The sequence below is a fragment of the Triticum aestivum genome, chromosome 4D (assembly GCF_018294505.1).
Source record: "Triticum aestivum cultivar Chinese Spring chromosome 4D, IWGSC CS RefSeq v2.1, whole genome shotgun sequence".
NCBI classification, from domain to species: domain Eukaryota; kingdom Viridiplantae; phylum Streptophyta; class Magnoliopsida; order Poales; family Poaceae; genus Triticum; species Triticum aestivum.
This window is the reverse complement of record NC_057805.1, coordinates 280312232-280326081: the sequence shown is the minus strand read 5'-3', so window position 1 is coordinate 280326081 and position 13850 is coordinate 280312232. Positions and strand designations below refer to the sequence as shown.

General features: G+C 46.4%; 1 protein-coding gene across 1 annotated transcript; it reads right to left on the bottom strand.

Moving 5' to 3' along the window:
* Window positions 1-6957: 6957 nt before the first annotated feature.
* Window positions 6958-12935, bottom strand: LOC123097471 (sanguinarine reductase). The gene is made up of 9 exons (XM_044519224.1): window positions 12499-12935; window positions 10679-10791; window positions 10548-10601; window positions 10356-10440; window positions 9740-9845; window positions 8014-8100; window positions 7828-7925; window positions 7615-7724; window positions 6958-7361 (listed from the first exon to the last, which is right to left on the bottom strand). Exons 1-9 carry the CDS (start codon window positions 12761-12763, stop codon window positions 7296-7298), a joined length of 984 nt encoding a protein of 327 aa, XP_044375159.1. The 5' UTR covers window positions 12764-12935; the 3' UTR covers window positions 6958-7295.
* Between the last annotated feature and the right edge of the window lie 915 nt (window positions 12936-13850).

The following is a 13850-nucleotide window of genomic DNA, read 5'->3' as shown; positions in this document are numbered from 1 at the left end:
TCCTCGTACTAGCAACCTGTTAAATACTTGCATCATGCCGTTATAATGATACTAGCTACTTCCTCCACTCGGTTTCCTTACATGCATGATGCGTATTAATGATCCCAATAAACAAAAATAAAGGTTGGCTTCCAAAGTATGCATTAAATTTTACCTTGGTATCTGTAATATGAGTTTGTGGCCTTGTATAAAAATGGAGGAAGTATGACGCAACCTCAATTCCATTTTTTGTACTTTTTTTTATAAAACAAACTAATGATAAAACAAGAAACCAAAAGATTCAATTGCAAGATCTAAAGATATACCTTCAAGCAGTCACCTCCCCAGCAACGGCGCCAGAAAAGAGCTTGATGTCTACTACGCAACTTTATTCTTGTAGACTCGTGTTGGGCCTCCAAGCGCAGAGTTTTGTAGGACAGTAGCAATTTTCCCTCAAGTGGATGACCTAAGGTTTATCAATCCGTGGGAGGCGTAGGACGAATATGCTCTCTCTCAAACAACCCTGCAACCAAATAATAAAAAGTCTCTTGTGTCCCCAACACACCAAATACAATGGAAATTTGTATAAGTGCACTAGCTCGGCGAAGAGATGGTGATACAAGCGTAGTAATGATATTATATATTGATTTTTGTAATAGGAACAATAAAAAACAACAAGGTGGCAATTGATAAAATAGAGCACAAACGGTATTGCAATGCTTGAAAATGAGGCCTAGGGTTCGTACTTTCACTGGTGCAATCTCTCAACAATGCTAATATAATTGGATCATATAACCATCCCTAGATGTGCGATGAAGAATCACTCCAAGTTTCTATCTAGCGGAGAACATAAGAAGAAATTATTGGTAGGGTACAAAACCACCTCAAAGCTATTCTTTCTGATCGATCTATCCAAGAGTTCGTACTAAAATAATACCAAGTTATCCTTTCCGATCGATCTATCCAGAGTTCGTACTACAATAACACCAAGTTATCCTTTCCGATCGGTCTATCAAGAGTTTGTACTAAGATAACACCAAATAATTTTATATTCATAATACTCAATCCAACACAAAGAACCTCAAAGAGTGCCCCAAGATTTCTACCTGAGAAACAAAGACAAGAACGTGCATCGACCCCTATCCTAGATTACCCCAATGCCACCTCGGGAATCCGCGAGTTGAGTGCCAAAACATATATCAAGTGAATCAATATGATACCCCATTGTCACCATGGGTATTCATAGCAAGACATACATAAAAGTCTTCTCAAATTCATAAAAGTATTCAACCCAATAATAATGAAATCTCAAAGGAAAAACTCAATTCATCACAACAGGATAGAGAGGGGAAAACACCATATGATCCAACTATTAACAAAGCTCGTGATACATCAAGATCGTGCCAAAGCAAGAACACGAGACAGAGAGAGCGAGAGCGAGAGAGAGAGAGAGAGAGAGAGAGAGAGAGAGAGAGAGAGAGATTTAACACATAGCTACTAGTACAAACCCTCAGCCCTGAGGATGGACTATCCCCTCCTCATCATGGTGGCCGTCGGGATGATGAAGATGGCATCCGGTGATGATTTCCCCCTCTGACAGGGTGCCAGAACAGGGTCCAGGTTGGGTTTTTTGTGGCTACAGAGGCTTGCAGGGGTGGAACTTCTGATCTAGGGTTATTTCTGGAGTTTTTTGTATTTATAGGATTCTTCGGCGTCGTTCTCACAACCAGATGGGCTTCGAGGGGCCCACTACCCACAAGCACACGGCCAAGGCCTCTGGCGCACCCTGGTGGGTAGTGGCCACCTCCTTCACCTTCTGGTCCTCCCACGAAGCTTCTAGTGCCTCTTTTGTTCCAAAAAGTTTGTCAATAAGTTTTGTTGCATTTGGAGAACTTTTATTTCTGCACAAAAGACAACACCACGGTAGTTGTGCTGAAAACAGCGTCGGTCCGGGTTAGTTCCATTCAAATCATACCAAAACCACATAGGATTGTTGTAAACATGGCATGAATACTTCATAAATTATAGATACGTTGGAGACGTATCAGGAACTCTTGTGCTTCTCGGCTCCAGGTCCACTCGAGCGATATCACTTCCTTCTCCAAGGCGGCGTAGTGAGATCCTAACTCGCAGGCCCTCTGTTACCAGATAAGAAGACAGTCAGTCGAAAGAAATGAACAAGACCAAAATGAAACCCTCAAACACTAGATTGCTATTGATTCAGCAATGAAGAAGATCGAGGACAACAACACACTGGCCTCCGATCACTCGGATGACCACCGAGTCAGCAATGAAGAAGATCGAGGACAACAACACATTGGTCCTAGATCACTCGGCTGATTACCGAGTCAGCAATGAAGAAGATCGAAGACAACAATACACTGGTCCTAGATCACTCGGCTGACCACCAAGTCGGCAACGAAGAAGATCGAGGACAGGCCCACTCGGTCAGCCGAGTGTGGTGACGCACTCCAAGTGCAACACAAGAGGTGAAAGTTTTGAAGACTGCCTCCGATTGCCCACAATCGCAGGCAGTCTCGGGGACTACACCTAGTGGGTGCACTCGGTGTGCCCCCACTATAGAACATCCAATTGGATAGTTCACAAAAAACAAATAAAAACGATTGGCAATCAGCCTCGGGGCAAAGACGCCAGAAACTTTAAGACTCCCGCCGACTGCTCCCAGTCGATGGCAGCCTCGGGGACTACACCCAGTGGGTGCACTCAGCATACCCCCATTGGAACCAAAAACACTCGGAAACACCCTATCTAAATCCGAGTGGGACGATGGTGTAGAAAAACTTAAGCTCTAAGACTCCTGTCGACGGCGGGGACTACACCCAGTGGATGCACTCAGTGTGCCCCCACTAGAAAATAAACACCCAGTGGGTGTGCCCCGTGCAAACCCACTAATAGGAATACTATCATCCATTCGGAGCATGAAGAAGAAAAAGAAATTCAAAAACTTTGACTGGAAATCATACACACAATGGTACTTACTCGGACATTGGTCTGCAGCGCCTCGCTGGCGTCGTACGCATCCTTCAACCACTCACACATCAGCTTCACCTAGATGAGAGCCTCCTTGCTCACCCCCACTTGGTCTTCTGGGACATGGTACATGGGGTAGACAGTGACGAAGGTCGACGGTGGTGCGGCGCAGGCCTTGGTGTCAGAACTGTGGTGGTCATGGGTGCAGAGCTGCCCCTGGGCCAGGAGACTCGGTCTGGTGGGTCTCGTGGCAGTCTTGGCAGGTGAAACATGCTCCACTCGGCGAGGAGAGGCCTCCTGCATGACCACGTTGACGTTGGTCGCCACCCCCTTGTTAGCCTCCGGGTTGGGCGCGTCGACCTTATTGTCGCCGTCCAACTAGATGATCTCAGTTGGCGCTGCGCAAACACACATATTAATGTATCAATAAAAGTAAATGGGATGGAAATCCAGAAGTCAAAATCAACTAGCGTGACCGTACCTTTGGAGGTGGCAACGTCCGCCGTATCGGTCTTGTCCTGATTCTGCTTGGGGGCGTTCGGATACAACGACGCCGTCGCTCGTTGATGCAAAACACAATATCACTCGGCCGTCAGCTGAGTCAAGATGACAATGGATGAAGACTTGTCAAGAACACTTACGTCGACGCCGCCGCACTACCACCTTTGATCCGGGGCACAACGGCTTTACGAGGCCTGAGGCAATCTGCTTGGGCTGTATGGGCTGCTTCTCGGCGGAGCTCTCCGCTTCAGCACGCCCGCGCTTCGAGCTACGCGTCATATGGCCTGAGGCAGTCGGCTACTGAGCCCCTCCCGCCTTGCCACTCGGGTCATGTTGCGCCTTGGAGCGGGGCTCCCTGGGGCCCTCAGATGACGGCGAAGACTCGGCCTCCTTCCCCTCCTCGGTGCTCTCATCCTCATCATCGTCATCGTCCTCCTCCTAGTACTGTCACTCTGTGTCACTTATCACGTCCTCCGTCGACCGGTCGACCACCAGTATTTCGGAGATCAGCTGTTGGAAACTCTGAAGAAACAAAGACGCCACAAAACCGAAGTCCAATGCGCAAGAAATAACCTAATAACAATCCGACTGGTTGGGAAAAGGATTACCTCAATCGGCGGTGTGTCCTTGGCATACGGGGGCACGCTCCTGGCCCCCCGTGGATTGTCACGAGCGCAAGTGATGGCTCTGATCTTGGCACCCACGTCCTTCTCGGCGAGCTCATCTGGGTGCACCTGAGTGGGGTCATTTGGACCCTCATACGTCCACATGGGATGCGCCCTGGCCTGCAGCAGTTGGATCCGCCGACTAAGGAATGTCTCCCGCAGATCTGTCCCATTGACGTCTATGTTCACGACCCCAACCAAGGCGCTGGCTAGGATTCTCACCTCCGTCTTCTCCTCCTTCGTCATTATGAGGGACTCGGGAGCCCTTAACCTCTCCGCCGAGTACAGAGGAAGGCCCGAATGGTTGTTGGCTCCAGAGACATCCCTCCAATAAAAACAACTCCCCTGCCACCCCTTGATGGAGTCGGGAAAGCTCATCTTTGGGAAGGCACTGCCACCCCTGAGCTGGATCCCGAACCTCCGCATAGCTAGGTGACATGGGTCTTCGCACCAGTCGACGGATCCTTCTTCATGGTCATCAACCGGCATGTGAAGATGTGCTTGAAGAGACCCCAATGTGGGTGGCAACCAACGAAGTTTTCGCAAAGGGAAATAAAAGCCGAGAGGTGGACAACGACATTTGGAGGGAGATGATGGAGTTGCGCCCCAAAATAGTCCAAAGAGGCTCAGAAGAAAGGATGAGGAGGCATCGAGAAACCTCGTTCAATGTGAGCCACCAGGAGGACGCGCTCGTCCTCCTATGGCGCCGGCTCCACCTCACCCGCCTTTGGACGCCTCCATCCATCCGCCGGAATGAGCCCCTCCGTGGCGAGCTCCTCCAGCCGTTTGGCTGAGACGCACGAAGGGATCCAATCCCCCGATGCGCCGCCAGCCGGAGCGCCTGAAGTGGAGGAAATGGCCTTCCCGGCCTTCTTTGCCTTCTCTGCCTTCGCCATGGCCTTGAGTGCTCTGTTGGCAAGGGAGTGGTCGGGTGGAGAAGGGGAGCGGAGGAGTCAAGGAGGGAAGGGGGATCTGAGGAAATAACCCTAGCCCAAAAACCTTTTATACCTCTAGTAAAAATCACACCGCGGATCTCCAGCCACAGATCCCTGGATCAACCGCGCCCGTGACGGCAGCACGCACAGAGTAAATGTGGCACGTGGCGAATTTCGGGACGAAAACCAAGGTGTCGTGCCCCACTTTCGCCACTAAGCTACGACATTACCACTTCTGCACGCGCGCACTCAATTTTGAATCCCATGATTTCTGCGGGAAATCAATCCGATTGATCACCCACCATCCCTTTCCTAAAGGACATTTGTCAGTCCGACTGACCACCCTCCGCGGGACCCGTGCACTCGGACACGTAAAACACCTGATTGAAGTCACCTTCAGGTTCGCTATGAGACGAGCTTGACGCCCCTCGGCGGGTTGACTTGGCCCTTCCACTAAGCTCCAAGGCGCATGACTCGTAAGCTTGGCTCGAAGATGGCCTGCACTGGCGTTCCCCAGGGATATGGAGTGGCATCTCCCCGGAGAGTCAGACCATGCGTCGGCATCGCCACTCGAGTTTTTATGGCATGTCCACACTCGAAACTCAAGTCTATCTCTCCTGGAGAGACATGAATGCCAGCAAGTTTTACTCGGCGGTCAATAACACCCGGTCACTCAGGGAACCCTTTAGTCCAGAATCTGTTGTGCTTTCGTCCAAGGCGCAGCGGGCTACTGTTCGGAAACATATTCTGAGTGCCCCAGAAGCACTCGGGCTTAATCGAAGAGCTCAGTCCATTTGCCCTACGAAACCTCAACCGATTCAGGGGCTAATGATGAGGTCACCTACCACTCTGGACCATATGAGCATTCGGATGCATACAACAGGAAGTCCACTCGGACGCATCGACAACACTCGGACGCCAACCCTCCAGTCAGCATGACCACCATCACTCGGACAAGGGAGGTGGAGAGACGACATGGGAGCTGCAATGGTCGAGTAGTCTTAAGTTGAACTTTAAGTAGAGCCATAGCTACCGTTACCTGTAACTGCCGTAGTTATGGGCATTAATCACCCTGGCGACGTGGGAGTTGAGGCGGCGCATTCTATATAAGCGTTCCTCCTCCTCCTCCAGAGTAAGGGTTAAATTAAGCATTCTCTGTAATCATACCCCCCAAAGAAAACGAGTCTCGAGGCACGAGATGTAGGGTTGTTGCCTCCTCGGAGAGGGGCCTGAACTCCTAAACGCCGAGTGTTACACTTGTGCCATAGGTAGGCTCTACCACTCTTTCATACCCCTAATACTCATTGTCAGGATCGTAACCCCGACAAACGCAGCGGGCGACGTTCTCGATCAGCGAGCCACTTCAATGCCAACACTAGTAAAGGTCACGTCTGCTCTGGGCCAGCATCAATGTGAAGTGTGCCGCTCTAGAACGGTATGAATGCTGAGTTGCTTCAAGTGGGAAATGATGCGGGCAAGGGATAGAGTTTTGGGTGAGCCAGGATTGTCAAATGCAGGCAAGACAACGGTCCATACGTCGAGTCGCTTCAGACGAGAAATACGGTCCATACGTCGAGTCGCTTCAGACGAGAAATGGCACGGGCAAGGAATAGAGTTTTGGGTGAGCCAAGGTTGTCAAACACTGAAGTGACAGCGATCCAGACGCAAAGCCCACCCCTTGCTTCCAGTTTGCGGGAAAAAGAACATCCAAACCGCGCAGTCTGCCCTCAAAACGCCTCTATCCGTCCTGACCGCGCTGTCCATATGGATACGGGCAGTTTGAGCGTCCGCGTTGGTGATGCCCTTACTGTGTTTCTCAAAAAACAAAGAAAATCTATCTACTAGTATTATCCTCGCAAGGCAAAAAGAAAAAATATACTCCCTTCTATCCGAATTAAATGACGAAACCTCTATACAATGTAATATATCTACTATTCACACACAAATCTGTATCCAAATTCAGCCCATGAGTGGCTAAACAAGGACAAACATACCGGTTTCCACCAAATATCGGTATCCGTATGATATTCTCCCATTTTTAAGCCTGTGCGCATAGCATGGATGAAGCACATAGTACTATGCTCGATTGTTTGCAGGTCGTTTCCAAATCCCGCGACAATGACAACTCTGCACCTATGTATGTACTGACTGCTACTGCCCTTGTATGGAATTCCACTACAGTGTATAAATTAAAATGCACTGCACTCTGTGCTTCAGAGTGCCACTAGTTCGATTCAGCAGCTGCAAATAGTTGCTTCCATTTCTCCTGGTCGCTCCCAGGTCCTTCGCCCTGCACCACATCATTTGCCATATCAGTCATTCGGAAAAGAAAAAGCCATATCAGTCGGAAGAAAAGGAAATTTCAATTGGTAAGTAGGAAAATAAACAACGATTCATTTTGAGCAAGGTCTGATGTGTAACGCTAGTTGGCTAACAAAATTCACGCCATGAGTCCAACTGAATAACAGGATAAAAATAAATTGACAATGCAAGCAAAGGTTTAAAGCACAAGTTAACATCACGTCTGAAGCATGCATGAGTACCTTCACCGAACTAATCTCGTATATTTTTCCTTGGGTAGATTCAATATCTAAAGCTTGGATACATGCTTCTGCCACCACCAATCTGCTCGCTTCTCCCACAAGCTTGTCACCTAATAAGGTAAGACAATCCTTTCGAAATAAGATAATGACCAAATGTTACGAGCATAAAAGAGCTTAGTAAGAGAAGTAGTTCATCATCAAATGGAGAGGGACCTTGGCCTATCTCAACTGCTCGTCTTTCTCCAGCTGTAGCCTTAACAAGTGTGTTCAGGTCATACGAAGTGTAGGGCCCATCTGTTAATCTCCCCGGCCTGCAACCAGCTAGTATCATATCAGAAAAAAAAAACATGTCCAGAAATGAGCCCATGGATTATTCCTTGTATGTACATAATATTTAACCTGATGATCGTGAAAGGTATGCCTGAATTGCGGACAAAGTCCTCTGCCATCTTCTTGTATTTAAGCACACCAAAGAGGTTCATGATACTGCAAATGCGTACTAGTATGAGGTAAGGATAAACAGATTTATTGTACTCCCTCAATTCACTATTATAAGATGTTTTAGATATTTCAATATAGACTACGTATGAACTGAAATGAGTGAACAAACACGCCAAAACTTGTCTACATACATCTGATTTAGAAAAATGTTAGAACATCTTATAATAGTGAACGGAGGGAGTACACGATAAAGAAACCGGTGTAAAGCTAAACCAGAACTAAATATCCAAGTAAAATGCAGAGACTTAAATTGGAAAAACAAGCATGCATGTCTTACACTAAAACATACACTGGCCAACAGTAACAGAAAGTAATTACTAAAACAAATTTTGCATCTATAAACAGGTTGTGGCACTTCAGTGAAAATGTCTAATTTCAGGATATCACACGAAATATAAAAAACTTTTGTTTAGAGGCAATTGATGGAAGAATATACTACTGACCTAACCCTAATTACTCAAAAGTAGATGAAAGTAAACGACAATATTCTTCTCTCCTTTATTGAGAGGGGTCGGCCACTTTATATAACAGACAACCTTGGCCAACAAGCCGGTAAATCTATTTAAACTCCAATACAATCTCTAAACTGAGTGGACTCTTTCCTAACAGAGATGCTTAATCAACCAGGAATCTAATTAAGGGATAAGACTCCACGTTTGATGGGCTGGTCCACATAACAATTGATGACAAGTTGAAGCAGCACACGGTTGTGGAGGAACAACTCCACCTTGCTGCTACAAAGTGTACGACACTAGTGTTGAAGGAACTACTTCAACGTGATGCGCTAGATATCGCTCTAGAGGTGAATATAGGCCAATGTAGCAGCAGAAGTTCAGTCCAAAACTACTAGAGCACAAGATCTAGTCCAAGATCTTTGATAAGAACACCAAGTTTTATTATAGATAGTGGGGTACATAGCCAGGTTACAAACTAGAGGTGGGGACCTCTATTTATAGGCTTTGTGAAGCCTTCACACCTCAACTTCTAGTTATACCTAAAACACTCTACAAAACATTACTCCCTCCGATCCATATTACTTGTCGCTAAAACGGATGTATCTAGACGTATTTCAGTTCTAGATACATCCATTTTAGCGACAATTAATATGGATCGCAGGGAGTACTGAAAATTTAGCATTCTACTCAGAGCTAGAAGACTAGAAAACAGTGGCTAAAGCTAAGAAAACAAGCAAATATTAGACTGGAGTAGAAAGTACTCCCTTCGGTCCTTTTTAGTCTGCATATAAGTTTTATCCGAAGTCAAATATCTCTAATTTGACCAAACTTACAGAAAAAAGTTATCAACATTCAAAATGCTAAATCAACATTATTAGATTCATTACGAAATGTAGTTTCATAGTATATATATTTGATATTGTAGATGTTGATATTTTTCTAATATAAATTTGGTCAAGCTTTGCAAAGTTTGACTTGACACAAATCTAATATGCGGAATAAAAAGGACCGGAGGGAGTATCTGGAAGTAGTCAAATGGGTTTGACTTCTGATTTTCTTTTTCTTTTCCCTCTCTCTATTGTTCCTCATCACAAGTTCCACAACTTGGACATAATAATGTGTATCAATTGTACAATGCCATAGTTCTTCATCAGAGTTATAAGGTATACCTCCATGGTATTTCATTATATTTTGTAACACCAATCGATGACACCAAAACCAGTCTCTTGACCGTCTGTGGCATGGCACTCACAAAATTTCGGACGCCATCCCAATCTAGACACGTTAAATAGCGTGTCATCAGTAATAAGTGATAGAACATTGTATCCACACCCATGAGTTCATAACTAGTGCTATACATGTGCTAAAGATGGTCTGGCTCTATCAATTTACAACAATTGAATAAACACTTCTGGGCCACGAATGGCAAATGATGTGCCATAAGCATGTTCATGATTAAAAAAAAATATGCATAATAAGCTCTGAAAATGAATGTTGAGATTTCAATTTTCTTACAATTTATTAATTATCAGCATTCTGCAACTGTCACAATTCGATATTTATTTTCTCCACAGCGGAAGACTTTTTCTTTTTTTGAACCGGGCTAACCCCCTTTCCATTGCATGACAACGGAAATACATCAGTTCCAGAACCATTACAGGGAACGGGAGAGATTTATAGGCTCCCAGGATTATCCTTGCCCCAAATCTTTGGATTGCCATATGGTAAACGAATAATCAATTTCAGTAGACCTAAGTTAAGTGCAGAATCTTGGGCAGTACGTACCGACACGTTCAGGAGTGTTATCCCCATCCCAGCGTTTTGATGGAAATGCTGTAGTCCCAGTAGTACAGATCACATGTGTAACTCCCTATGAAAATAGACCCTATATTTTGATTTATTCAATTATGCATACATAGATGGTCGAACAATTATTCATGGATTCAGCTTCAAAATAAATAAGTAGAAGAGGGCAACCTCAAACATTTCTGGATTCAAACCGTCAGCATTTCTCGTGTCCGCTTCATAAACCTGTAAAAAAGGAGACTCGTATAAGGAAGTCACAGTTTGGAGAAAATAGAATGCTGAAGCTGTTGATGTAAGATTACCTGCAAAACACTCTCATCCTGCTTGCCAAATAAGGACGCTGCCTTTTCAGGGTTTCTTAGGAGCAGCCTTGTCTTAATTTTCCTGCTCAGCAAAGATGCTACCAGCAACTGACCTACAAGGATCCTACACGATCAATATCTAGCCCAAATTCGTCAAGTAACTGTGAAAACTGTAACGGCAGGATAATAATATAGGGAACTATAGAAAACTAGAGATGCAAAGCAGAAAGGAGTATACCTATAGAAAACTAGCATGTTTAGATCGCTTGCACAAAACTCCTGATGGCAAACAAAAATTGTAGGGAAGAGAAAGAAATCGCAGCTGGTTACAGGTGAATTTCAGGTGAAACATATTGCCCTCCTCTCCAAGTGGCTCTGGCGCATTCAGACCGGAGAAGGTGGACTTTGGCTGGAGATTATCCGCGCAAAGTACCTGCGTAGGCAACCACTGGCATTCGTCTCTAGAACGGGAGGGTCCCAGTTTTGGCAATCAGTTATCCAACTTTTGCCGATTCTACGTATTGGGACCTCCATTAAGGTGGGCACTAGTTCCGGTACCCTATTTTGGCTGGATAGGCGGTCCGGAACTAGACCCTTTGCGGAGCGGTTTTACGCATTATTCTCTATATGCGCCCGCCCACAGCTTACTGTGGGCGTGGCATTAGCTGACCTAGGCTCTATTGCCTTCCGGCGTACCTTTGGGGCGGCGGAGCACGCACAATGGAAGGAGCTGCTCGAGTGTATTGCCTTACACACCCCCTCCCTTGAGCCCGATTCCCTGAGCCCAATGGCAGGTTCTCCACAAAGTCCTTGTACCAGGCTATTGTGCCCACTCCTAGGCTATTGAGCTTTCGGTGATATGGGAGATCAAGCTCCCTATGAAAATCTGCATATTCCTTTGGCAATGGGTTCGCGGCCGTCTGCCTTCGGGCACGGAGGTGCGTAAGCGAAATGGCCCCGGGGACGGCCTTTGCCCCATTTGCATTGTACCAAAAGACTCCAACCACATTTTCTTCCGGTGCCCAGCGGCTCGGTTCCTTTGGAGCTGTTTCCGGGAGGTTGTTGGTGGTGATTGGTGCCATGACAACCTTCCGAACATGTTTGGGGAGATCCTTAGGCTCCCCGACCCTAGACGTGCCCCCTTGGGTGGCTATGGGTACCCTCATGTGGACCCTTTGGTGCATCCTCAATAAACTAGTCATCGAACGCGTGATCCCGTGCCGTGTGACTAACGCAATCTACAAAATGTGTGGCCTCTCACAGCTATAGAGACCGCTTAGCAAGCGGCGCGATCGGGACATCATCAACTCCATCATCACGGGTCTTCGCTCCTCTGCATCGGTGTTAGCGTCGCCACCACTGCCACCCCCTCCGGAGCCGGATTAGCACATGTTTTCTTTTATGTTTGGGGTTTGTTTTGCTATGCCCCCAGCCCTTATTTGAGACTTCATTGAACTTGAACCTGTCTTGACTTGTTGTTGGATGCTTGGTGCCGTTGCTTTATAAGTAATATAAAACGGGAAAACCCTTTTTCGTAAAACAGAGGCACAAAACAACTGACATTTATTAGGCGGGCGGCCACGCCATTTTGTGTCGAAGTTGACCTTTCGAGGACACACCCGACAATCTTGTTCCTCTCACAAACTAAAATTAGTTTATACAAATAAAAAAAAAGAGGCAGGCTTCAGTAATTTCTTAATCGAATTATGAGCTGACACCCGTCGCTACGAACTCATCCGTGGATACCAACAATGTACGGAACTTTTCTCGAGAAAAGAATATAAGCAATTAAGAGCAGCAAAGAGGAGCTGATCTCCTACCTACGCCGCCGGTTCCGCCGACGACGAGGACCAGCCTCGAGGAGGCCTCGGCCTTTTCCTGCTGCGCGGTCCTGGGCTCCACTGCCGCCGCGAACCGCCACCCACCTCGACCCGATGCGGCGAGTCTCGAGGACAAGGGAAGCGAGCAAGACCGCAGCACCGCTGTGCCGCCTGGCTGCGCGAAGACGGGCGGCTGGCCGTGTTTGGAGGTTGGGTGGCGCGACGATGAGACCGCGAGCGCCGGGCTGAGGTGAGCCGTCGCCATTGTTGGAGATGACCGCGGGGGACCAGGGGAGGGGGGCTCTGGAAACTTGAGGCGAGAGCGAGAGGGGAGATATCGGGGAGCTTGGCGCCGAGGGGGAGTGGTCCGGGACGTGCGGCGCGGCTCAACCACAGCCAACCCGGATCGACGAGCGGCGCGTGTCCCCCGTCGCCGCCGATTCGTGCCATCAGTCAGACGTGTGGGTGTGGTACCTCTCCACATAGGCCCAGTTTTTTTTGCCCATTCTCCGGTAATCTTGAGAATCAGCTCTCCACTCAGCTTTTTTCCAGAATCTTGAACCCGGATTGTAAAAAAAGTATGGATTCAAGATTGAAAAAAGTCCATTTTAAACTCTGAATTTGTAGAGGTTCGGCGAAATGAACCCGAAGTCGAAATCCCGGTCGATTGCACCCTGAACTATACAATCCCGGTCTAAATCGAACCTTCGGGTCGTTTAGATGGCCGGGATTCGGACATTTCGCAGAGGGCGCACACCAGCTCCTGCTGGGCCCTTTAGTTTTTTTCAATTAAGAAACAAAAATTCGCAAAGGGCGTTACTCCCTGCTGGGCCGGCCCGCATAATTTTTTCGTTAAAAAGCAAAAAAAAAAAACTCTGCTCGAACACGAGACCCCATGCTGGTGCTGTTTGATCGAAAAAAAAGAAACTTCTGAACTAGAATTTCAAAAATAAAAATAGTTTACAAATTTTGAAAACAAATCACGGATTTAGAAAAGGTTCAACAATTTTGAAAGAAGTTCACGGGTTTTCAAAAGAAAAGTCCACGGATTTGGGAAAAAAATTCATAGATTTTGAAAAAGAAACTGTAAAATTGAAAAAGTGTTCGTGCATATTTTTCTTTACTATCTTTTTTTTGTTTTTCATGTATATATACAAAGTTCATTGCGTATATTAAGGAAATGTTCACAGTAATTTCCAAAAAATTCACTCATTTAAAAAAATGTTCATCTTGTATTAGAAATTTGTTCAGTGTATATCGCACAATTGTTGAATATTTATTCCAATTTTGTTCAACATATATTACAAAAATGTTCATTTATTAATATTTTTTTAAAAATGCTATCATATATT

Bases quoted from the DNA above. Each gene is read 5' to 3' on its own strand.
- LOC123097471 (XM_044519224.1), bottom strand. From the start codon at position 12,763: ATGGCGACGGCTCACCTCAGCCCGGCGCTCGCGGTCTCATCGTCGCGC. The intron at 10,792-12,498 runs GTAGGAGATCAG...GGATCCTTGTAG, and splicing joins CGGCGGAACCGGCGGCGTAG to GTCAGTTGCTGGTAGCATCT. The intron at 7,926-8,013 runs GTTAAATATTAT...AGCTGGTTGCAG, and splicing joins ATACCTTTCACGATCATCAG to GCCGGGGAGATTAACAGATG.